The sequence below is a fragment of the Onychomys torridus genome, chromosome 2, assembly GCF_903995425.1.
Source record: "Onychomys torridus chromosome 2, mOncTor1.1, whole genome shotgun sequence".
In the NCBI taxonomy this organism is placed as follows: Eukaryota; Metazoa; Chordata; class Mammalia; order Rodentia; family Cricetidae; genus Onychomys; species Onychomys torridus.
Genome location: NC_050444.1, coordinates 119,996,339 through 120,023,764, shown reverse-complemented (window position 1 = coordinate 120,023,764; position 27,426 = coordinate 119,996,339). Strand labels below are relative to the sequence as shown.

The window sequence follows — 27,426 nt, the reverse complement described above, 5'->3', positions numbered from 1 at the left end:
ACTTGTATCAGCAGGGCGGTGGCACACACCTTTAATCCCAGCACTCAGGAGGCAGAGTCAGGTGAACCTCTGTGAGTTCGAGGCCAGCCTGGTCTACAGAGTGAGTTCTAGGACAGCCAGGACTGTTTCACAGAGAAATCCCGTCTCAAAAAACCAAAAAGGAAAAAAAAAGAAAGAATAAAAAGAAAAAAAAACTTTTGTATTTACTAAAAGACATGAATTTATCCATGCTCTTTCTGACATAGTGTCAACTTGCATGCAGTTTCTAAGACGTCTGAACAACATGATTAGCTTTGCCAGAGAGAAGAAAAAAGAAGAGTAAGGACTGCAGCACACTGTTTTCTTAGGAACTCTCCACAGATGTCAAAACTTGACTGTTCACCTGTGGGAGACATTCTCCAAACGTCTTCTTACAAAACCAGTCACCAGGAGCATAAAGAACGGCAACATGGATAACAGCTCCTGTGACACTCCCCTTACAACTGCAGTTTTGTGTGCAGATCAAGAAATATGTTATAAACAAGACAGCGGGACCAGAAAAACGTAAGTAGGCTCAAACTTGTCTTCATGCCAACTAGGCATTCTGTCTAAGCATCAAGATATATCCCACGTGAGATTTCACAAGCTTTGGGGGTGGGGGACCTGCTCTGCCACTCTACCTTACCCCAAGTTTCTCATGAAGATTGACACAAGGCTCTAAGAAGACTTAGAAAACCACCCTGCAGACAACACAGTGCTTTTATACTTGCATACTCCTCTGATTTATACTTCTTTGAAGTTCACCTGTATTGAAGCAAACGGATAATCGAGAATGCAATTTGTTCCTTGTCCTTTTATAGCTTTGTCTCTGGTACGTGAGGCTTGTGCAAATGAACAAACTGGAAACCAGAGATGTAATTTTGTTCTTTCTAGGTAAGAGACATTGGGCACATTATTAAGCTTCTCCAAGCCCATTTATAAACATGAAATGAAAATAAAACTTACCTCATAAGGTTGTGTAATAACTGAAATAAAAAGGGCTAGAGAGATGTCTTATAGTGAAGAACACTTCCTGCTCCTTCAGAGGACCCAGGTTCAGTTCTCAGAACCCATGTCAGGTGCTCATCACCACCTATAACCCAGCTCTAGGATCTGGCACCCTTTCTGGCCTCCTTGGGCATCACATGCACTTGCATATACTTCCCACTCATATGCTTAAGTAAAAATAAAACAAACCTCTTAAGGGCCCAGCTCCTAGATAGCAGTTACTCCTCACAAAAAGAATTTTCTTTCACTTTTAATTCCCCAACAAAGTATCTATTGAATTGTGTAGTGGTTTGAAAGAAAATAACCCACAAAGAGAGTGGCTCTATTAAGAGGTGTGGCCTTATTGGAGGAAATATGTCACTGTGGGCACAAGCATTGAGGTCTCAAGCTTCACTCAGTGTGACAGTCGACCATTTCCTGTTGCCTAAAAGATGTAGAACTCTCAGCAATTTCTCCAGCACCATGTGTGCCTGCATGCTGCCATGTCCTACCATGATGATGACAGAACCTCAGAACAGTAAGCTGCCACCCCATTAAATATTTTCCTTTATTAGAGTTGCCATGGTCATGGTGTCTCTTCACAGCAATAGAAACCCTAAGACAATGTGTTTCAAGAAAACCATCCCTCTAAAAGAGGAAACTTAAGGCTACCAATTTGAGAGCATAAATAAAACTGCCAAATTAGCTCATGTTTTAAAACTTACTTCCATCCCTACACAATATGGTCATCAGCCTCTGGCTCCACTAGGGATGTTCCTGGAGCACCTCCCCCATGTCCTCCCACAGCACCTGGCCATCGACCAGCAAGAATGAGGGAGCACTCACTCCTGCCTTTCTGGGTATTGCCCTCAGTGAGAACACAGCAGGGTCCTCTGGGGACCTCCAAACCCCCATCATCACAGTATGCCTGCACCTCTCCCCACACACTGTTCAGCTCCCTTGGTCACCTGACCCACAAGCAGCACTTCCTGTGCTTCTGGATAGAAATGGCCTCTAACATCCACCCAGGGGTATTTCACTTGGGAATTCTTCCCTCTTCCACACACCCCCACACCCCAGTGCAGACCATCACCTCCAGACTGTCAGTTACCCATTTAATAACCACCCAGACTTCAAAACCCACTGTAGGCAGGAAGTTCTTTATAATAATTACTACCCTCAGAGTATGCATCCACTAGGGGCCTGACTTCCAAATCTAAAGCACGTATGGATGATAATATAAATTTATTCTGTGATGTTTTCCACATTGGAAGTATTTCAAAATAGATTAAAATACAATTAATATTTTATGAAAGATACAAATCTAGAAAAATTCAGATATCTGTAATAGACATGACTTGACCTTGAATATTTTTTTTTCATTTAAAACATCATTTTTAGGAGTCACATGAAAATGGTGAAGATCACTATATTCTTCATACCCCAAGTCTCACACATTTCAGTTCAACCTGTAGTTCTTTTCTCAACTATATATGTCAGTGGTATCTGTTCCTGCTTCTGAATGGGGAGAACATCCATCTTCTGTTTCTTAACAGTGTTGTTTAGGTCCTCCTTCCCTGAGTCTTCAAGAAAACGCTTCACGGTGAGCTTGAACAGTAGCCGAGGGTCTGGTCCAGAGAGGGGTGGGCAATTACAGACCTCCCGAAGTTTGAGAGCCTACAAAGAAGGAATACAATGCAGTTCTTCACATGGTCTGCACAAGACAACTAAAAGTAAGAGAACGTGTCTGCATGTTTAAATAGAGGTCAACTCAAGTATAACGCACGAAGAAGAACCACGGGTACGTTTGCTATCGCTTTCCATGACTTGGTCCAGTAACCATCCTTTTTAAAGTAGCAGGTGCATGTGGAACAGTAACCACACGGTGAGGTAAACAAGTCTCCAAGAGAACAAACAGTTTCATCACCCTTCGAAGAGCCTGAGAACAACATCAGATTAACGAGGCTCTAATGATTTTATAAGAGATTTTTTTTCAACCCAAGAAAAATAATAGAATGTCCACGACTGAACCCACTGAAGAAAACCAACAACAACAAAGTTGCTCACAGCTGTGACCTTCTAGGGTGGAAAAGATGCTAATGACAGAGAAGGAGCAGAAAATCAAATCACAACAATTTTTAACTCTAAGGAGAATAAAATGTTGTCGGGAAAGGAAGAGCAATTATAACGCACTGTGTAACTCAGTTGTAACTGATGTTTATAGTTTAAAATACCAAATCTTGAATCGACCCAAATCAATTTTAATCATTTGGAGAAGAGAGCAGCGTGTGTGTGGGTGTGGGTGTGGGTGTGCGCTTGTGTATGTGTGTGTGCGTTTGTGTGTGTGCGCGCTTGTGTGTATGTATGTGTGTGATGTGTGTGTGTATGGGGTGTATGTGTGTGTGTGAGAGAGAGAGTGTGTGGGGGGGGGTGTGCAATGTGTGTATGTATGGGGTGTGTGTGTGTGCAATGTGTGTGTATGGGGTGTGTGTGTGTGTGTGTGTATGGGGTGTGTGTGTATGTGTGTGTATGTCTGTGATGTGTGTGTGTATGGGGTGTGTGTGTGTGTATGGGGTGTGTGTGTGTATATGGGGTGTGTGTGTATGTGTGTGTGTGTGGGTGCGTGTGTGTGTCCGCTTGTGTGTGTGTGATGTGTGTGTGCGTGCTTGTGTATGTGTGTGTGCGTTTGTGTGTGTGTGCTTGTGTGTATGTATGTGTGTGATGTGTGTGTGTATGGGGTGTATGTGTGTGTGTGAGAGAGAGAGTGTGTGTGTGTATGGGGGGGTGTGATGTGTGTGTATGGGGTGTGTGTGTGTGTGTGTGTGTGTGTGCGATGTGTTTATGTATGGGGTGTGTGTGTGTATGGGGTGTGTGTGTATGTGTGTGATGTGTGTGTATGGGGTGTGTGTGTGTGTATATGGGGTGTGTGTGTGTATGGGGTGTGTGTGTATGTGGGGTGTGTGTGTGTGTGTGTGTGTGTGTGTGTGTGTGAGTGTGTGTGTGTATGGGGTATGACAGTGCTGGAAAGAGAGTTTAATCTAGTTCTCTGCGGTGGAAGATAAATAGAAGGCTTAAAACTAGATTGTTACCAAACGGCAACAAAGCATGTGATTTACATAAGCTGGGAAAACCCAAAACAGCATGTAACAGCACAGAGAGTCACTGCCAGACAGAGGGCGGCCGCAGAGTGCTGCTGCACATAACCAGCCCCCAAACCACGTAACTCTGTAGAAGACAGGGAGAAAGACAGGGAAACAGGCATGGGATGTGTAAGGGCAGAGAAAAAAACAAAACTCAGTGTACTAGAGGTTGGGCACATACCATACCACATGTCCAAACCTGCAGAATGTTCGGCACCATGAATAAACCGGATGGAAGCAAATGCCTATAACTGCGTCACTTAGGAGGCAGACTCAGAAAGATCAGAATTTTAGGGTTATCCTCAGCTATAGAATAAGTTTGAGGCCAGCCTGGGATACATGAGACCTTGTCTCAAATAATTCTTTTATATATACAAAATTTACTAAAAGTTAAAAAAAAAATCTATTACTTTTTTTAAAAATAAAGTTGGCTTAGAAATAAAAAGGTTGAAAATTTTGCTTTTGTCTAGTATGCTTGTATGCTAATTTTGTACCACATGCTTCTCTGAATGAGCTTTCTACTGAGTAGACAAACTTTGGATGTGTTTGACCTGTTTCCTTAATTGCCAGAAAAACTATATTCTTCATAAAGATTTCCTGTCATTGTTTCCTCATGTATGGATTGCTGCATTCCACTTCCTCTCAAGAAAAATTATATTACATGCAAAATCTTTTGAATAGAAAGATTTACTTAATATCTCAGTAAAACATTTTCTAGATTATTTTTGGCTTTCTCCCTACATGTTTTATTGCATTTTGGTGTGCTAATATCTTTTCCCTTTTACAAATTCAAACTTATCATATTAAATAAATCTTCAAATTTCTTCAAAAGTGAGAATTTTCCCCATGTGCACCTAGAATATGCCTTCCATTGCCTTTATTTTTTGTCTGACTCTACACATTGGCATAAAAGAGGCACTTCATAAATGCAGGCTGAATTTTAAACTATGAATAATCATTTTAATAAATGCTATAAAATATTATGGAGAGTCTACAATGTATGAGAAAATAGAAAGATAATCCAATAGCAATAATATACAGCTCTGAGAATCCTGAGGAAGACTGAATGTGAGCATGAAAGCAGCTGCCTTAAAGATTCACAACTGGATGAGAACATAAGGGACAGAGATACTCGAGCTGGAACAGGGACAGAGTGGGAGAGCAAGGAAAGAGATAGCATGGTAAATGGAGACATTGTGGGAATAGGGAGAAACAGGGTACTGGGGAGGTTCCCAGGAATCCACAAAGATGACTCCACTTTAGACTACTAGCAGTGGTGGGGAGGGTGTCTGAACTGATCTACTCCAGTAACCAGATTGGTGGAATACCCTAACTGTCATCATAGAGCCTTCATCCAGTGGCTGATGGAGGCAGATGCAGAGATCCATGGCCAGGCACCAGGCCAAACACTGGGGGTCCAGTCAATGAGAGAGCAGAGGGATTCTATGAGTAAGGGACATTGAGATCATGATGGGAAAATATACAGAGATGGCCAGCCAAACTAGTGGAAACTCATGAACTGTGGACCAATAGCTGTGGAGCCCCCATGGGACTGGACTAGTCCCTCTGGATAGGTGAGACAGTTGTTTACCTTGAACTGTTTGGGGGAACCCCTGGCAGTGGGGTCGGGATCCATCCCTGGTATGTGAGGCGGCTTTTTGGAGCCCAGTGCCTATGGTGGGACACTTTGTGCAGCCTTGGTGCAGGGAGGAGGAGCTTGGACCTGCCTCAACTGGATGTACTGGGTTCTGCTGGCTCCCTATGGGAGACTTTGCTTGGATGAGGTGAAAATGGGGGTGGGGTGCGGGAGGAGGGAGGAGAGGGGGATCTGTGGTTGGTATGTAAAATGAATAGAAAATTTCTTAATAATAATAAAAAAACATTATCAAAGCTCCTGCAAACCACTTTTTATTAGTAAGCATCAAAAGGTGAGGAGGAGAAGCAGGGGCAGGGCCTCACCCACACAGACACACAGGTGAGGGAGAGGAAAGGAAGGCGGGGCCTCAGCCACACAGACATACAGGTGAGGGAGAAAGGGAGGCAGGGCCTCAGCCACACAGACACACAGGTTCATCAAGCAGAACTTTGAAGAGTCTGCTAACCTAACAATGTATGGAGAAAAGCAAAAGTTAGACTGCCTTGCACACTGATATTCCTACATTGCCAGTTCTTGGGAGCATCTTTTTCTCATTATTGACCATAATTTCCTATAGCTAATAGCATCTAAGCACTGCAAGCATTATTCATTTCTACAGCAGAATATCCTATTTTAGCTATTTTTTCTGTGATTATATATCCTATGGCCACTTAAGTATTCACTAGGTATCTCAGAAGCTGTGGGAGCCACCAGGGAGACCACAGAGAACAGGGGCCATAGATTCCTCGGTATCAGACAATCAACAGGAAACAAGATCAATCTAGTTTGAAGAGGGAGCATGACTGCCGTGGGAGACAGGCTGTTTGACACCAAGGGGCCAGAAAAAGCCTCTGTGGGGAGGTGATGTCTGGAACAGAGAAATCCACAACTGGCGAGGTGGGGGTGGGGGGTGGGGGTGTCTATAAGAAGAAGACAAGCTGGCATGAAATGACTAGACCCCAGGAAAACCTTGGAGCAGGACAGGCAGTGGCCAGCTCATGTGATCAGAAGACTGCAGGACTGAGCTGGTTAGTTTTCATCATCTTGACATAAAGCAGAGTCAGGTGGGAAGAGGAACCTCAACTGCATCCATCAGACTGGCCTGTAGGTGTGTATGGGGGTACTTTCTTGATTGCTGATTGATGTGGGAAGGTCCAGCCCACTGTGGACAGAGCCATTCCTGGATTATATAAGTAAGCAAGCTGAGCCAGCCATGATAAATAAGCTAGTAAGCAGTGGCCCTGCAGCCTCTGCTTTAGTCCCTGACCCCAGGTTCCTGCCTTGACTCCCTTCGTTGATGGCCTGTGACCTGTGACCTCAATAAAACCATTCCGCCCCCAGACTGGTTTTGGTCCATGTTTCATCACAGCAACAGAAAGTAACTAGAACAGGCTAGGTTCTTATTCTGAGTTACATGAGAAAACACTGGAAGGTTTTAGGCAAGAAAATAACATTTAAAGGGTTATTCTCATTATACGTTGTAAATAGGCCATTAACAGAAGTAATGGACCAGGGAGTCTGACATTGGAGAGAGGTACAGAACTGGGAGGGGTGATGGTGACTTGTTCTAGGTGGTGGCTGCGGTGAAGGACCACAGAGATTCCTAATGCACATGGAGGAAGCCCAAAGACTGGCATGGATGGGGTGCAGAAGAGCAGGAAAGAGAGGAGGTCAAAGACCAGGACTGCATTTCTGCTCTCTGTGTCTTTAAGATGCCACCTACGAATGGGAGAACAATTTAGCTGCTTGTAGTAAATAATAATTGTGGTATAGCACAGACTTGTTTGCTAATTAATGATCCCAGTTCATAAATTTTAAAAGACGTTTTAATCAAATGGCTGAAACAAAATCTTTTGTGCTCATGAAATGAATCAAACAGAGTTGATGTCCCTTTTTATATTTTGATGCTAGAATTAATTGGTTACTAAGTAATTGTTCTTTGCACTTATGGACAAAGTCTCCAAAGTAAGGCCCCATATGGCGCAGAGCCTTTTTCTCAGTTAATTTGCTGTGACTCTACAGGTTTCTAGAATAAATTTTATGTGACTTACTGACACCTCTCCTCTTTCCAAAGTTAGCCTAAGGAAGCTCATTCTAGCTTACTGCCTTTCTTATACTTACTGTGACAGTCCATACATAAACATGTATATACATACAACACCATACATATTTTTGAAACCAGCCTTCATGTCTATATACACATTTTAATTACTTCTGATTTTAACCGGAGCTACTAATATCATTTGGCTAAAAATACTCACCAAATATTTGCCTTATTTCTGTTATTTTAAAATTAATAATAGTGAAAATTATATTTGTCTATGGAAATGGGAACGAACCATGCCTGGTAAGAAGCAACTGTTGGTTGGCCTATGAGTAGAGCTCTTTTATAGCTAGCTGTGTTTATTACTGATTATGTGTTTATTCATAAGCATCAAAATGGCTGAAGAATGGCTAAGGAGTGGTGGGGAGGGAAAGGGAGGGAGAGACAAAGGATGGATGAATGCTTTCCTGAGGCCTGGCGCTCTGCAGCCAGAAGGAAGATCACTACACGTCTGCCAGAGGAACAATTTTCTGAAACCTAACGACACCTCACAAGGTTTGAGAATTGCCAGAGTAAACAGCTTTTTCTTGTGACCTGCACAGTCCAGTGGACTCACAGAATTTATGACCACCCTATCTGGTGTCAGTTCCCAATTCCTGGACTTGATAAAAATCCAGACTCAATGTCCTTCTGTAGAACCCCAGTCGGGTTAGCAGGGCCTGTGCGCCATCCACAAGACTATCCAATTGTCTTTGGATTTATCACACTTACACGTCATATAGGATTTCTTATATCATGGTTGTTAAACTCTCCTTTACATTAGTTATAACATTTTACCATTTTCCTCATTAACTACTGAGTTAAATAAGATCTAAGGTATATTCATTAAATATTCATACAAATCAAGATTACACTTCTCAAAATATGTTTGAAATCATTTATTTCTTCTCACAAACTACAATAGGAATTGAAGTCTGACTCGTTTGTGAAACAGTCAAGAGTTAGGAATTCTAAGTAGCTGAGGACTTTCAGTAAATGAACATAAACTAAACGGCTGCTTTGACAGAGGTAAATTGCTCTCAGGAGTGAGAAGTAAGGGCAAGGCTTTTCAACAAAACTTTTTGGTCAACCCCTCCTACCAGAAGATCGATGAAATCCTAGCCAGGCAGTGTAGCACAGGGCTAGAACCCAGCACTCAGAATGGAGAGCTGGGGAAACTGCCCCAAGGTCAAGGTCAGCCCCATCTACAGAGCGAAATTCCAAAACCAAAGGAAACACAGAATGCGAAGTCTTGTCTTCTGTCCCCACACAGATGGCTCTGAGGGGTACAGTGTGATCTCACATGGGGGTCTAACAAAGTGGCTCATAGAAGCTGAGGGGATGGCGGCCATTATGGTAGGGAAGAGATGCGGAGATGCTGGTCAGGGACAACACTTCAGTGAGATGGAAGGAGGAAGTTCTAAGTACCACTGTGCAGCAGATGACACACCAGTAACAGTGTACCCCTGAAACTGCCACAAGTGTGGTCATGGGCTGACACCCTCCACACCTATGAGGTGAAGGATCTGCTTGTTAGTTTGAGCTGACCATTCCACAATGTGTACAAACATCATGGATTGTGTTATACACTATAAAAACATCTTTCAAACAGTTAAAAAGAAATGAGCAATAAGCACACATATATTTTGTTTTTCTTTTAAGGCACTGGCTACATTTATTTCCAGTAACAACTAAGGTATGGACCAACTGCTGACATACGTGGGGATTTTTCTACATGTTCCACATCAAGTAAGACAGAAATTATTTATCTATAACATATAAATGATAACTAAGTGAAAGGGGGAGGGGAAATGCCAGAAGGGCTTTGTGATTAGATTAAAAGTGTCCATTGAAAACAGAAAGCAAGGTATTGGGGGGGGGGCACCTCCATTTTAAAATATATCATTACTCTTTCTTGTCTTATCCCTCAAAGCAATTTTTCTAACAGTCCATTCGCTGCAGCCATAATGTTGTGTTTTAAGGTTTTAGACAATGTTAGTGCCGTGCTTTCTGGCTTCTTAGGATTCAGAGGCCAATTCAATTACAGTAGCTGCTGCTTGCTTCCTCAACACTCTCCATGTCAGACAAAATGAGATTCAGTAAGGTGAACAGTGTAGGTTTTTACACATGGCCAACAATGACATTTCATGGTAATTCCAAACACATTCTCTGCTCATGAGATGCACAATATTAATGATTTATTCATTTGTTTCATCCAATTACAAATGCATAAGAATGATTTACACATGAGTTCAAATTCCCAGCTGCCTGAAAGTTTAAAGGATTAAAAATAAAATGAGGTTAAAATGAATGCATTCACAGCCTGCTACCGAGTGATTCTCATGCCTAGAGATGGAATGTTGTTTACAATTAAAATACTTAGAAACAAATCCTACTCAAATTATGATTATAATTATATGACCTTAAACAACAATTCCAAATTAAATGTTTCCTAGGTCTTCTATCATTGCCCACCCATTACCCTCATGAAGAGTGATGGCAGGGGAGAAAACCAGCAGGAACACACACACAAAAATCAACCTGAAGGCTTTTGATTTTAAAATAACCTTTCAACAAGATTTCTGTTATTCACACTGATTCATATTTTACAAAATACTTAAATAAGGTATTTCTTTCAAGGACAAATTATGATGTACATAAACTCAAAGTCTAAACAGCATAGCTGTAATTCTGAAGCTCACGCTATGAAACATCAACAGGTTGACATAACATCTGTTCTTCAGTTTTTCACCCAAGTTGTTATGGTAACCAAAATATGTGGAAAATGTTTCCTAAATCTAACTGATTATTTCAAGTAAATAAAATTATATCATATCAGCTTACCAACAACAAATAATATTATTACTACAAACCTATATTTATCATTTCCATATACTAGTGGATCACATTGTGATATTTACTAGGCATTTACACATGTTGTTTTTCCCAGAATTCACATTTTTAAAAAATTGTAAGGTTATTTTTTTCCCTGAATTTGATGGTGCTATCTTGATTTAAAAACAAAATAAGAGGCCAATGTGGTGGCATTCATCTTTAACTCCAGCACTGGGGAGGCAGAGGCAGGAAGGCAGATCTGAGTTTGAGGCCACCCTGATCTATGTAGCGAATTCCAAGATAGCCAAGATTACATAGAGAGACCCTATCTCAAAAACAAAAACAAACAAACAAAAAAGACAGAAAGGAAGTAGTTTGTTCTCTGAACAATATTCTATGCCAAATTCCTCCAGAAAAAAAAGGGAGTGGACAAGTCACAACATCCCATCTCCACACATGATGCTCAGAAGCCTCCATTAAGATCCAATCTCTGAGCAAAGTCAGAGATCCCACTGGGACCACCTACTCTAGCCATTCCATTTTAGTTTCTTTTTTAACCCTGTAAGCATGAGTGTGTGAGCATGTGTGTGTTCATGAATGCAGACAGGGGAACCTGTCTGGAGGTCAAAGGGCATTCTCGATGGTGGTTCTCACCTTATATAAAAAGGGCCTCTTCTAGTTCAGTGCTGTGCACACAGGCTAGCTGGCCTGGGTTTCTGGGGATTCTCCTGTCTCGGCCTCCAACCTCGCTGTAGGAGTGCTGAGATTACACACCATGCCCAGCTTTACACAGATTCTGGAGTTCCAAACTCACATCTTTACACTTGCACATCAAATAGCTGACCCACTGAAATGTCTCCCCAACCCTAGCCATTCTGTATCAACTGCTCTTCCAATAACCCTCCCATCTCTGCTCACATATTAGCTGTCCACCCGAGAATGAATTGTTTTTCACAGAAATCCATACTTTGTAGTCTTGGCCCCTAGTATGGACATATTTGGGGACAGAGCCTACAAGAAGGTTTTTAAGGACAAATTAGGTCATAAGTATGGGATTCTTATTCAATAGGACTAGTGTCTTTACAAAGAGACTCCAGGGAGCCTCACCTCTCACATCTCCCCTACTGCCCATCTCCTTCACTAGAGAATAAACCAGAGAAGGGTGTGGGTGGATGGGGGTGTGGGTAGATGATGGTGTGGGTGGATGGGGGTGTGGGTAGATGATGGTGTGGGTGGATGGGGGTATGGATGTCTCTGTTGTTCACTTACAAAACCTACAGCATAGTAAGCAATAGTGTTTCAACATCTGTTGGATGTGTAAAACTGTAACATGAATCTTAAAAGGTCTTATTAATAAAAACAAACCCAGAGCCAGGTATTGGGGTGAACACTGAAAGAGCAGAGAAGCAAAACAAGCCACAGCCAACTTCACCTTTCCAAGTTCTCAGCCAATCCTGTTTCCTCAAACTGGAAGCCTCTGAGTCCTCATCTGAATGGATCTCAGCTGAACTTCTGCTAAAAGCTTAAAAGCTTAAAAGCCTCTAGTTCCTGGTCCTCACACCTTATATACCTTTCTGCTTCCTGCCATCACTTCCTGGGATTAAAGGTGTGTATACCACCATTTTCTGGCTTTTATGTCTATCTAGTGGCTATTCTGTTCTCTGACCCCAGATAAGTTTATCAGGGTGCACAACATATTGGGGGACACAATATTACCACATTTCCCCTTTTTTGTATATTATTGTAATATTGTACAATATTACAATAATTATGTTGTAATAAACTTATCTGGCATCAGAGAACAGAACAGCCACTAGATAGACATAGAGGCCAGAAAATGGTGGCACACACACCTTTAATCCCAGGAAGTGATGTCAGGAAGCAGAAAGGTATATAAGGTGTGAAAACCAGGAAATAGAGCTGGTTAAGCTTTAGGCTTTTGAGCAGCAGTTCAGCTGAGATCCATTCGGATGATTCAGAGACTTCCAGTTTGAGGAAACAGGGTCGGCTGAGAAGTTGGCAAGGTGAGGTTAGCTGTGACTTGTTCTGTCTCTCTGATCTTTCAGAATTCACCCCAATACCTGGCTCTGGGTTTGTTTTTATTAATAAGACCTTTCAAGATTCATGTTACATAAATAATTTAATATCTTTTTAATGTTGACAAATTATAACAAGAAATAATATATTTTATAATGGCATTCAAAGAATCCGATCAAATAAACTTATAATCCTTAGCACATGAAATTAAAAATCAAAGTCACCAAAATTTATGTTCCCATCACAGAACAAGGTCTTGGTTTTTCTCCCCAAACATCTGATCCACAGCAGGCTGTGTCCTCATCAGTTCAGCACAGAGGATGCCTCAGGCGAATGAACTCTGCCCTTCACCTTGATGAATGAACCTGCCAGTTTCATCACTTCGGCTACCTCCAGAGGGCAACACTGTGTCTGCCATAAACCAGTTTGAGCGTCAGTGCTCTAGACCTTAGAAAGGTGTCTGACTGTCCAAAGGTCAGGGGACAGAAGCCACCAGTCAAATTCAATCCTAAAATCCCAAGTAAACAATGATGTTAAGAATGTAATCTTGCTAGGTAGTGATGGCCTACACCTTTAGTTCCCACACTCAAGAGGCAGAGAAAGATGGGCCTCTGTGAGTTTGAGTGAGGCCAGCCTGGTCTACAGAACTAGTTCCAGGACAACCAAGGCTGTTACACAATGAAACTCTGAATCGAGGGAAAAAAAAAAAAAAATGCAGTCCTATGTGGTAATGTAGGCACACATCTTCCATACATGGCTGCTTCCTTCCATTACAGAAATCAGACTTAGGAGAGCAGCACAATCCAATCTTTATGACTGTGTGTTCTAATTAACAGTATACCCTTGTACTAACTATCATTCTCACGTCAACCACTGAATTATTCCCAATGTTGTAGTAGAGTTTTATTGCTTTCAAATTGAATTTAATCACTTGGGGGAAAAATATAAGAAATTTACCTGCAGTTTTCAAATTAAATTTCTGAACTGGGATGTTTTATTTTTAGAAGAAAAAAAAAAAAAAAGACCTCCTCTGTTTTTCTTCCTCACTGGCTCCCAAATAACATTTGTTTCTCCAGCCATGTCCCCTGTGCTCTCTAATCAACTCATCACCATTTCACAGACCTCCCTAAGCACATCCTTTTTTTTTTTTTTTTACCTATCTGAAGATCCTCAGTGATTTGATGAAATGACAACTTGAGAATTTAGGGTAGGCTTCAAATCACAGCTGGCTAGTAGAACTCGTTATCTAGTTTAAACAAGCCACATAGTTTAGAATTGCACTGAGTTAAAATGAAAAGAACTGTGTGTGTCATGACTTTAGAGACAAGCCATGGCCTCCCCAGGGCCTCTCAGGTCTGGGGTCCTCCCTGGCCCTCAGTATAATCAATTACTGGTGAAACACATATACTACCCTGCTTAGGTGAGTAATACTACAGATTACATCAGGTAAATTTCACTACTATTTTTGCTATGTTTTTCCTTCACTTAAGATATAAGTAAGATTTGATTCAGATAAAAGGTGCCAATCAACTAATGCTTGTGCCTCTCAAACTTCACATGCTGAATTCCTAATACCCATGTGCTAGCCTTAATAAAATCAGGCCTTTGCAATGGAATCGGGTCATAAAAGTCAATCCCAATGGGACCAGTGCCTTATTAAAAGATGCTCTGTTACCAGCACAGTGACCCATGCCTATAATCCAAACACTGGGGAAACTGAGGTAGGAAGAGATCAAGTTCAAGACCACCTTCAGCTCCAGAGTGAGACTTTGACTTAAAATACAATGATAAATAAAGGCTGGATGGATGGATGGATGGATGGATGGATGGATGGACTCCAAAGACTTCCTAGTTCCCCATGTAAGGTTATACTAGTAGACAACCATTTATGCACAGGAACTGGATCCTTATAAGACACCAAGTTTGATCTAAGATTTCCCAGTTTCTAAATTTAGAAACAAATTCCCACTGTTTCCAAGCCACACAGAGATGGAAATGTAGCTCCGTTGGTAGAGTTCCTGCTTAGTATGCATGAAGCCTATGTTGGATCCCCAGCACTGTACAAAACAGGATAGAACAGCACAGGGTCTCTACTTCCTGCACTCAATAGTTCAAGGCCAGCCTCAGTTACACAAAAGATCAAAGCCAGCCTAGGCTCAAATAGCCAGTCTCAGACAAACAAACAAAAAAATTGACAAGAGCCAGACATGAGGGAGCACATCTTTAATTCCAGCACTTGGGAGGCAAAGGCAGAAGGAGGAGGAGGATCTCTGTGAGTTCTAGGCCAGGCTTGTCTATACAGTAAGTTCCAAGCCAGCCAGGGCTATGTAGCATAACCCTGCCTCAAAAAAACAGAAACAACGGGTGTTGGTGGCACATGCCTTTAATTCCAGCACTCGGGAGGCAGAGGCAGGCAGATCTCTGTGAGTTCGAGGCCAGCCTGGTCTACAAAGCTAGTTCCAGGAAAGATGCAAAGCTATACAGAGAAACCCTGTCTCGGGGGGGGGGGGGGGGGTTGATATCTATTTAATCCAAAACTTATATATAACTTATTAACAGACATTTTAAACCAAAAGTTAAGAAAAAAACAAATTATGATCAGTATATTGGAAAAAATGCCTGAAGTTGTTTTCTTTTCCTTTTTTGCTTATTTTTTTTTTCTTTGAGACAGGGTCTCATGTAGCACAGGCTGACCTCAAACTCACTGTAGAGCCAGGGATGACCTTGAACTCCTGATTTTCCTGTTTCCACCTCCCAAGCACTGATATTACTGGTGTACATCATTGCACTTAGTTTATGGTGTGCTAGAGATGCAATCCAGGGTTTTCTGCAGGCCAGGCAAGCACTCACCAACTGAACTATATTTCCAGGGCCACCTAAAGCTTTAAAACATTACCAAATTAGTTACAATTCAAAGTCAGACACTAAAGAGTTAGACCTTCACATTTATGGTGTTATTTTACTTGTGCTGAAATATAATTTTATTTGTATGTTAATAAAGTTGCCTGGAGATCAGAGTTAAGAGCAGGCCATTTAGCAGAAGTCTGGTGGTGGTGGCACACACCCTTAATCGGATCACATGGCAGGCAGGATCTCTGTGTGTTCAAGGACACAGCCAAGCGGGGACGAACCTTTAATCTCAGTACGAACCATAGAGACCTGGAGGTCTGTATAGACAGGCAGTGACAAGGAAGTCATGTGGTTGGGTTACAACCAATGAGAAGGCAGAACAGAAAGTCAATAAAATGAGAGGACACAGGAAGAAGGTCTCTCTCTCAGGGGAAGGACAGCAGTGAGTGGTAAGATAAGGTGGTCTTAGCTCTTGGCTACTGCTCGATCTCTGGGCTTTTAACTCTTTATTTGGCTCTGTGTTTCTTATTTAATAAGACCATTTAGAATTGCATCTACACACATTGAGAAAACTCAGCTGTACATAGCAATCTACTCTCCAAGACTTGTGGGTAAATAGGACTTTCCTTTTCATTACAACTCTGTGAAAGCCAATGTTCAATAATTATAATAACCAAAGTAATTGCATAGTGAAACTCACTTTTTCTAGACCAAAAAAGTAACAGCATTAGCAGGGTTAGCTCACCTGTGGTATGAGTCTGTCCAAGTGCTCAGCTCGGTTTCCATGAGAAGGGTGTGTCGACAGCCACTCTGGTAACTTTGGGTGGCCATGAAGACTCTCTGAAAACTCCATCTGCTGCCAAAATACTGAGCTGGCTCTTACATCCACACAGGCCTGAACAGAGATAAGAAGGCACATAGTGAGCTTAGTTACTACCACTTAAAAAAAGTGACTCAGCCGGGAATTCAAAGGGATAAGAAGGGGGAATCGAAAGAAAGAGGGGGTAGCAGAGAGAGAAGGGGAGGGGGGAGGAGAGGGAGAGGTGGGCAGAGGGAGGAAGAAAATATGTTTAAGTTTACTTGTGTGTCACTACATGTTTTGAAAATATTCCAATTTCTATCACTATTTTAATAAAAAAATATGTTCACTACTTGAAAGAAGAAAACCTCAAATTGGGAATTAAACTCAGTAGTAGAGTAACATGCCCAGCATGCACTGGGCTCTGGGTTTGAGCCCCAGTATTGCAAAACAGAAGGAGGAGAAAAGCAAAGCTGATACCATAGAGCACTGTAGTGACACAAACCGGCCACCCTGACGCCTAACACTGCAAACATGTATTAAGGGGAAAATCTTCCATCTAAATTAACTTTTCTATTAAAAATCATCTGCACTAAAGAAACTTCACACTTAAGATACAATTAGAAAAAAAATTTACAAACATGCAGAAAACAGTTCATCTTAATGTATATATCAACCTGTCCAATGTTCCCACCTATGTGAAAAAAAAAATACATCTAAGCCATTCAAAACACACTAACTATTTTTTAAAGGATATATACAGATCTTGTGTAGAGGGGGGCACAATTCCATTACAAACTTATATACACACCCTACACATACACTTGAATGAATACACACAACACTATGGAAAGCTACTTAAGAACTGTTTGTAGTGATTGTCCTGAGAGTCTAATTCAAGTATTTAAAGTGGGAAGGAAGTAACAGTTTCATTCTGAACTATATTAACCTGTTTGCAATAAAAATTCTTTTAAAATCCTCCATACAAGGACTTGTAAGTTTCAGAAGTCTGTTCAATTTTCTTCACATCTTAATTTACTCTTTCTATAAGAACTAGGAAACATGTGTTTGCATTTCCTATTTCACTTTTGAATAAATTAAGGACAAAATTCTATCAGATTGGCCAAAATGTGGAAACAAAAAGCCTTAAATTTCAAGACTGTGATACCTAAAATGCAAGACAAATGTCACATTTGTGTCGCTAGTTTTATGTCAACTTGAGGGGGCAAGAGTCATTTGGGAAGAAGGAACGTCAAATGAGAAAATGTCCCCACCATACAGGCCCACGGGCAAGCCTATGAGGCATTGTCTCGGTTGATGATTAACATGGGAGAGTCCAACCCATTAGGAATGGAACACCACCTGGGCTTGTGGTCCTGGGTTCTATAAGAAAGCAGGTGGAGCAAGCCATGGGGAATAAGCCATGGCCTCTGCATCAGCTCCTGCCTCCAGGTTCCTACCCTGCTTGACATCCTGCCCTGACATCCTCCCATGATGACTATGATCTGGAGTTGTAAACTGGAATAAACCCTTTTCTCTTCAGATTGCTTTTGGTCATGGCATTTATCACAGCAACAGAAACCTAACCAAGACACACACTCAATAGCCAGTCAACATCTATGCTGCCTCCCTGCTCATAAACCACTATATAAGATATTTTTCAAGGTAGGGAAATAAAGAGGAAGAAATGATCTGAAATTCAATTTCCATTAATGTTCAAATCAGTGCAATTCTTGAAGCACTTTAAGTACTCTAGGTTTGAAAGAACCCGAGATAGAGCTAGACAAATATGTCAGAGAGCAAAAGTGCTAGGCATGAAGGTCTAACTTCCCAAGTTCGAGACTCAGAACCTGCATAGAAATCCAGATGCAGTGGCATCATCTGGAATCCCAGATGCAGTGGCATCATCTGAAATCCCAGATGCAGTGGCATCATCTGGAATCCCAGATGCAGTGGCATCATCTGAAATCCCAGATGCAGTGGCATCATCTGGAATCCCAGATGCAGTGGCATCATCTGAAATCCCAGATGCAGTGGCATCATCTGGAATCCCAGCACTGCTACAGTGAGACCTGGAAAGGTGTGGGCTAGCTGGCCTGGAACAGGCAACATTGCAGCAGAAACAAGAGAAACCTCAACAGGGAAGATAAAGACCCCTCCTAAAAGTTGTCCTCCAATGGTCACATCAGCATTGGGGCACATATGTGCCTCTGCACAAGCACCCCTGCATGCACACACACACACACACAAACATATCCTACTATGCAGGTATGAACATTCACGTTTATGTGTGTCTGAACAAAACCATAATTTTATGATTTTTTTTTACCTTACAATGCTAGTCAAAAGAGAAGTCAAATATTGACCTGTTCAGTCTAAGTGACATAGCTGAAAGCAATATTTAAAACATTTGCTATGTCGAGATAGAGGGGGAACTATGCCAGTAAATAGCAAGTGTTTCAGACTGAAAAACTTTACCCACTGTGTTTGTCACGAGCTGCCCCTCAGGGTGCATCCAAGAACACTGTAAAACCAGAAGAGGGTGCTGCTCGAAGCCCAGCCATCAACAGACAGACACAAGAATGACCAAGAATAAAAGGATCATTGGACTTGCATGTGGCTCAGCTGGTAGACAGCTTCAGACCCTGAGTTTGATCCCCAGAACCTCATAACTGGACACAGTGACCATGCCTGTAATCCAACATCTTGGCAAGCTGACACGGGAGTATCAGAAGGTCAAGGTCATCCTTAGTTACACATTGAATTTGCAGCGAGCCTGAGCTACATGAGACCCTATGTTATAAATAGATAGATAGATAGATAGATAGATAGATAGATAGATAGATAAGCAAGCCGGGCGGTGGTGGCGCACGCGTTTAATCCCAGCACTCGGGAGGCAGAGGCAGGAGGATCTCTGTGAGTTTGAGGCCAGCCTGGTCTACCAAGTGAGTTCCAGGAAAGGCGCAAAGCTACACAGAGAAATCCTGTCTTGAAAAAGCAAATAAATAAATAAACAAACAAACAAAGAAACGAAGAATACCAGAGCACTTTGAAAAGAAACTGACAGGTTACAATAATGATCTACAAAATGGTTGACAATTGAATTCAGAGTAACACTCATAAAGAAAAATGTTCAGTGAACTATAAAAAAATAAAATTCAGTTAATAATTCAGAAAAACATAAGGACATCTAACAGATAGAATCTTTTTAAAAAGAAATATTGGAAATTAAAAATACAACGACTAAACTAGAAAACGTAATGAAAATCTTCAATGGCAATTCTACTGGACAAAAAAAGAGTAAGTTTAAAGACAGGACATTTGGAACTGTGCAAAGGCAAAAAAGGATGAAAAAGAACCCCTGTGTGAATTATGCGACATCACCGGGAGAGTAAACATTCACATTCTAGGAGCTATAAAGAGGAAGAAGGACCAGAAAGAGAAGTTAAGGAAATGATGCCATCGCTCAGGGACAGGAGGTACAGATGTCATCAGTCAAATTCAACCCAAAGGAGAGCATGCCATGACACATAATACTCAAACTCAAAGGAAGAAATGTAAGAGTAACAAAAGGTAAGAGACATCTCTCTTTAACGGGCTTTCGAAACTGCCTATCAGAAGACTTCTCAGCAGAAACCTTGCAGCCTGGCAGGGATGGGATGAACATATATTCAAGGGAAATAACTGCCAACCGAAAAGGCTTTTTCTTACAAAACTGTCTTTCATAAATGAAATGAAAACTTCCTGAGGCAAACAAAAACTATGAGAATGGGGTAAGGGAGCACAGACCTAAAATCCCCACAGGAAAGGTGGAGAGAGGGAGGTCACACAGTAAGACACTGCCTCAAAGGCACAAGGAGCGCACAACCAGCAGCCTCCTTACAGGGATTGCCAAGGAAACTATTTAGACTGAAATACAAACACAAATAGCTGTTGAGGAGTCACACGAAACAAGCAAAAGTCAAAACTCAGTGCTACATGTAAAACAAAGCCGTCTTCTGGGTACTCCAGGATTGTAATGCTGATGTGAAGGCCATGTCTTCTCCTTAGTATGAGGGTTAAAAGATCTAACAGTTAATAACAACTATAGGCAAAAATAACGTCAAGGGTCTATATCACAAACTGATGCAAGTACTAACTGGAAAACATAATCGACGTTAACTGATTATCAGTGTGAAACAAGCTGATACGTGCACAGTGTCCTACTTAAGCCTCAGAGTAACTAGACAGCAAAATTGTTAGTAGATACACGGGGCAAAATCAGAAAGGATGCCAAGCATACTGCTACACAGAATCATCCGATCTCAAGCAAGGTAGCAAGGCAGGAATTAAAAATAGAGTGGCTACAAGACAACCAGAAAATAGCAAAACAGCAATAAGCTGTCCTTTTAAAAAAAAAAATAATAATAATAATAATATTTATTTACTTTATCTTATGTGTATAAGTGTTTTGTCTGCATGTATGTATGTGTATCACATGTACAGTGCCCAGGGCATCAGAAGAAGATGTTGGCTCCCCTGGAACTGGAATTACAGGTGGTTGTGAGCCAGCATTTGGGTGCTAAGAACTGAACCAAGGTCATCTTTAAGAGCAACAGGTGTTCTTACCCATTGATTCATCTCTCCAGCCCAATAATCAGTTCCACACTACTGCTTATTACCTGAGACATAACAGGTTCAAATCTCCAATTCATGAAATAAAGTCACTAAATGGATTTTCAGAAAAGCTATCCAACTGTATGCTTCTTATAAGAGATTTACCTCACTTTACAGACTCAAAAAACAAATCAGGGTAGCTAAACTTGCAACCAACAAAATATAAAAAGAGATAAAGAAGAACATTATAAAATGACAAATAGGTCAATTCATCAAGCGGAATAAAATAGTTGTAAAACTATATGTATCCTACATCAAAGCTCCTCTAAATATATAAAATATTAAAGGATTTAAAGACAGAAATAAACTGCAATATAATAGCAATGGCACCTCAAATACACAACACTTTCAATAATAGTCAGGTGGAAACTTAGTTTAAAAAAAAAATAAACACTGGATTTGAATATCACTCTAGACCAAATGTATCCAATAGACACATGGAGCACTCCATTCAACAGTAAGAGAACACACACACACACACACACACACACACACACACACACACACACACCCTTTCTCCAGGGCAGAGCACATACTAGGGCACAAAACAAAGCTCAGCAGTCTTAGAAGGAGACAACATCTGTACACAAGCACTTCTGCACAGGAAACAATACTGTATGCAATATACCCAATGAGATATTAATGTCCAAAACATACAAGGAAAACCTCCAACTCAATAGCAAAATACACCTAATTAAAAGTGGGCAAACGACTTAAGAACCTCAAAAACTGCATACAAATAACAATGGGTATACGGAAAAATTCATAACATCAAAACACCTCCAAGAACTGCACCTCAGAAACACATCAGATATCGTCTCATACCTGTTGGAAAGCAGTAATAATATGAAAAAATTCAACCCTTATACTTTGTTCATAGGAATGTAAAGTGATGCGGCCTTTATTTAAAAGAGTACAGAGAGTGCTCCAAAATCATTAAAAATGGAACCCATATGACTCAGCAATCTTTACCCAAAAGTTAAAAATAGGGTCTCGAAGATAAACTAGCATTCCCCATTCCCTACTACATACACTACTGACAGTGGCAAGAGCTGGAAACAACCTAGATGCTCACTCAGATGAGTGGGTGATGACGGAGGACGACACACACAAAATGGCCTTACCCAAGAAGGCCATCCTACCATGTACAACAGCGTGGATGAACACTGGTGATGCTGGGCTAGGAAAAATGAAGCGGGCACAGAACAAATACTGCCTGATTCCACTTACATGAGGTATCTACAACAGGTAAAGTCAGACACAAGGTAGAGCAGTTGTCATGAGGGATGCAGTAGGAGGTGGCAAGGACCACAGGTCCTAGGTCATTCTGCATTACACATTTAAATTTGTGAGTAGATTGTATGTTAACTATTTTACCACAAAAGGGGGAGGGGCAGCAAGAAGGCTCAGTGGGTGAGGTACTTGCCACCAAGTCTGATAAAATAAATTTAATTCCCAGAAATTATGTGGTGGGAGAAGAGAACTGATGTCTCCAAGTTGTTCTCTGACCTCCACATGTACACCATGGAACATACATGCACAAATAGATACATACACAGATAAACACAGGCACAAGCAGATAACTAAATAAACAAACAACAAATTAATAAAACAATACCTAATGGACTCAGTGGTTAAGAGCATGTGTTACTCTTTCAGAGGATCCAGGTTCGATGCCCAGCACCTGAAAGGTGGCTCACAACTGCCTGCAGTTCCATTCCAGGGATCCAGTGCCCTCTTCTGGACTGTGTGGGCATAGCATAGACAAGGTGCACAGACAAGCACACAGGCAAAACTCAAACACACCAAATAAAAATAAATAAAATCGCCTTTAAAAAAGACAGCATCTCTCCATGTACCCCCTGGCTTTCCTGGAGCCTGCTCCTAAAGCAGACTGGCCTTGGACATTACAGAGATCTGCCTGCCTCTGCCTCCATGCACCATCATGTTTGGCATAAAATCTTTTTAAGATAAAGTGAAAATAAATAGAAGAGCACGTGTTTACCAAGATTGTGGGAGTACATGAAGAAACGATAAGGCTCTTTCTAACCCACGTTTCCTTCTTCAAACAGGGCCAGTGGTGATCCTAAGTCCCAGGAAACCTAAGGGACAGGTGTTGGTGGGAAATGTGCCTAGAATGCTGAAGAACCACAGGGTTCACAACCAGTGAAGCAAGGGGTTGGAATTCCGTCTACTTATGTAATTACTAGTGAACTGTAAGCACGAACTACGTTAACCCCTTTACTCTTCACAACAACCTTACGTGGTGAGGGATGCTATTTTACCAGTTTACAGAGCAGAAGAGGAGAGCAAGGGACTGAGCTGCAATCGAACTCCAACAGTCAAGTGCCATTTAGTACCCTGGACCAACAATTTAGTCTCCAAGGCCATCAGATTCACCCCTGAAATTTAATGCTGCAGATCATCAGGATGAAAAGCAGCTAGTTCAGAACCCTTTCCTATAGGGAAGAGCCAGGAGCCTGTGGCAATTACAAGACGCTATGTCTGGTTGCAAGAGATGGTGTCATGAATTCATAAATAAAGAAGGATCTAGTTAAATTCGGATTAAAATAACAACATGCATGCATATGCGGTAAGAGACATTAGTTGACAATGAATGTCTTCTATTTTATCATAAACTCATCAGGATGTGATATCCATAAGGCACACAGTACTATAAGAACCGCCCTTACAACCTGAACATTTCCCAATGCCAACACAACACCAGAGAAAGACTAAGCTCTCTCCCACCTATGACCAAAATACAAATACAAACTGAAAAGGGCTCTGGGCTTCCTAATTCTGCACAGTCGTCTCTCCAATACAACTCTTGTCAGCTATCACCCCTCCCCCCATGGAGGAAAAGCCTGAGTTCTGAGTCTGTTTTGAATGCCAGTAGCACTGCGCATCTGAACCAGATGTTCTGGCATGCCCTCTGCATTCCACACAGACATGTGATAGGCATGAGACAGTATTACAAAGGACTGCTACAGAAGGGCCAAGAACTAGGAAAACACAATTGGAATGTTATGAAATTTGAAGGGAACAAAACACATAAAAACAGCACTTTTTAGAAGTGATGCTGTGGAAGACAAAATTGTTTCCAGCAGCCTAGAAGAAAGAAGTTCCACATCCTACATGAATGCACCTCCTCCTGGGGTGGGGAAAACCTACCATCAATGAGAGATGGTGCACCATGGTCTTTAATGTCTCCATTTTCCACTTGCATTGTAAGACCAAGCAAAGAACAGTACCTGTACCTCAAGGGCTAAAATGAAGACTAAAAGAATACTGCACATAACCCACTCAGGACAGGACCCAGCACATGGAAAACATTACTGCAGTCAACTGTCAACACCATCACCAGCGTCACCTGTACTGTCCTGGGCATCTACAGTGAGCCAGTTCCCCTCCGTCTGTACACACAGGCTCAGTGTTCCAGTGCTCAGGGCATCTCCTATTATATCCACTCTTGTTCTGTAAGTCACTTCTTCTCTGAACAACAGTTTTTCCAATCAATAATTTAAAACTGCTCTTTTCCAACTGAGCATGACACAAGACACTGGTAACTAAATCATCCTCAGGATTTGTCAATAAAAAAAAATCACTTATCAAAAACACTTAGTATATGCCACACAGGAGAGAAACAGGCTCTTGTTATTATATGGTCCAATAACTTTAAAGCCCTTGCCTGAGTGTTCTGCATCTTTTGATGGTCATTATGCTAGTTTATCAGTCAGTAAAGCTGGCAAAGTTTTAATGAATTTTACACATTTCTTTCTTGTCTCGTGGAGACTCAGTACTCAATGCAAATCATAACAACTAAAAATCAAATTAATAGTCATTCTCTGTGGGGAATGGGTTCAAAATAAGATTTGGGCATATGTGTTGTGGAAGTTACTTTGGAACACATCTATGAAATGAGGCTTTTTCGTTTGCTGTTTATGCATTCTTACATGACTAATCTAAGGACCTACACGGTCATCCAAGTACAACACAAAAACAGTTCACTGTGCTGGAGACTCAGTACTAACCTGGAAGACAAGGGCCAAATATGCTACTAGGTAAGTCACGCCAGCACTTTGGACTCTAGTCTCCCTACCTGTAAAAGGAGAAGTTGAGTTAAATTAGCTCCAGTCTTCCTCCAGGGTGCAAAAGCTTATGGTTCAATAATCTACAGTTTTACATGAATTTTAAAGTTAGGATTCTTATTTCTGTGATAAAGTGGATTCTGCTATTACCCAGTTCCCTCGCTAGATGGTGCTATGAGCACAGCTATTTCAGGCCGCATGGCACAACTGTGCTTCCTTCCAGAAGGGTCCTTAGCAGCTCTGGGGCTGGACAATCCCTCCCAGAGAGGGCTCTCAAACCACTCCAGTGTATCTATCATCCTTAGTCCCCATCCACTAAATGAAATAACACATCCACATGTCCCCTGTCTCTGTAATAATCAAAAGCAATCATACACAATGCCCCCCAAGGAGCCTGCCCCCAGTTTAGAAGCATTAAAAGAAAATTGGCTTTCTTTTTTTAGATTTCAGTACAGATACTCAAAAGCAAATATAGATGGTTTGGCTGCTTGTGAAATTAAAAAATAGAAGTCATTTCTACAAATGACTGCCAAGTGTCAAAATGTCCTTAGGATGAATGACAAATGAATAAACATATCAACAAAATCAAAGTCTTTTGCCCAGCTGGTTTGAACCATTTATTCCACCTCAGTTCACAGTGGACCTACAAGTTGATCACTAATTCTAAATTAATCATTCTAATCATTTTTAATGATAACTCAAAGCTCTTCAAAATCAAAATTTAAACTATAAAAATATAAGCATGGAAAATTAACTTCTTCTCATTGAATAGTAGAGAAGCAGCAGAAAGAATCTTAAGGAAAGATAGATTCTTGACTGGAAAATCCCTCAGAAGTAACTTCATTTCAGTGAATTTCTTATATTCTATTTGGTCCTTGGCCTTGAATGCTCATGAATCCAATGGGGTAATGCATAACCAACAAATTCATCTCCCAGAAACAGTTCCCCCTGACCATACTTTCAAGCCTCTTACAGCAGCCGAGCCAACTGCTGTGTGGGTGCGCCTGTCCCTGGGTCAACACCTTTGCTCCCTTTTAGTCATGTGACAATGGAAGCTAAGCTATAATCATAATTACAAGGAAATCTAATCATAATTTGGCAATGTGATTGGAATTACAGGGCAGGGTTGGGGAGTTTGCTCAACTGCTTCACACACACACACACACACACACACACACACACACACACAGACAAAAGCATCTCGTCAGGGTACTGGGTATAGGCCACAAATAGGAATCAAGCCTCAGATACCCAGAGTAACATTTTAAATAGGAGTATCATTAGCCTCTTTTCAGATAGAAAACAGAGAGGTTAAGTAACCTGCCTATGGTCACATGTAAGAAATCAGAGTGCAAGATCTCTGTGACACCCAAAGTCTCCACCCCTGAACTCAGGGTTTAAAGTCCTTAAGACCACTAAGTCGCTGCCTACCTTTTGCATTCCATCTTGCCATGGAAGCTCCTAAACTGTTTGTATTTTAGTCACAGAGAGATTTCAATTCCCAGAATGGGCATTGTTTTCCTGACCTTTGACCATACTATTTTCTATACCAAATCTCTCGAGACTTCCCCCCAGCACCACACCAGGATAATTACTACTTCTCATAGAGCTCTGTTTTACTGTTTTAAATGCTTCTTTCTCAGACCTCTTCCTGGGCTGTCATTTAAGCCCGATACAAGTTCTACCATCCTGCTGCATTCTTCCATGGGATGAACATGTCTATATGTCTCTACCATGATGCTCCAAGCTTTGTTAAAATTATCTCCTACTAACATTCTGACTTCCAAAAACCTGGCAGATAGTAAGCATGCAGCAAATGCGTGTTCAGTTAATAATTGAAAATCATGTCATAGGGGAGGGCTACCATCTGAGTCTGCATCAGACTATTGTAATGTCAAAAGAAAGAGGGGGAAAAAAGATCCATAAGAACTAGAGGCCTATCTGCCCAGATACTGGGTAGAAGTCTAGAGACCAACACTGGCTCACCTGACCTGCTTCATCATGTGTAGCTGGGTGGAGAGTGGAATGGAGGGGAATGAATGGAGTCAATGAAAGCTATAATGAAGCTGCAGAAGTTCATTCCTAGCTGTGGAAATAGAAACATGCTGAGACGTCTTTTGTAGACAGAATTGCCAGGACTTGGTGAAAGATCAGATTTCAACATTAAATGAGAAAGGATGACAGCAGGCTGCAGGCATTTAAGACAGCAATACTGAATAAAAGGAGGAACATTTGTCAGGGAAAGGAGCAAACAGGAAGGAGGGGTCAAACTCCAGGACTCGGTATTGATACAT

The 27,426-nt window shown here is 41.3% G+C and overlaps 1 protein-coding gene across 6 annotated transcripts in view; it reads right to left on the bottom strand.

The window, feature by feature from the left end:
* Window positions 1-2,237: 2,237 nt before the first annotated feature.
* Window positions 2,238-27,426, bottom strand: part of Oma1 (OMA1 zinc metallopeptidase) — a 58,629-nt gene continuing 33,440 nt past the window's right edge. For 4 of the 6 annotated variants that reach the window (XM_036177170.1, XM_036177168.1, XM_036177172.1 and 1 more), the window contains 2 exons: window positions 16,332-16,481; window positions 2,238-2,682 (listed from right to left, as the gene is read on the bottom strand). In XM_036177170.1, the coding sequence (XP_036033063.1) occupies window positions 2,470-2,682; window positions 16,332-16,481 (363 nt within the window). In that variant the 3' untranslated portion in view covers window positions 2,238-2,469. Of the gene's footprint in view, window positions 2,683-12,905; window positions 13,148-15,493; window positions 15,619-16,331; window positions 16,482-27,426 lie in introns of those variants that run through there. The other 2 variants (XM_036177171.1, XM_036177173.1) reach the window with 2 other exon arrangements.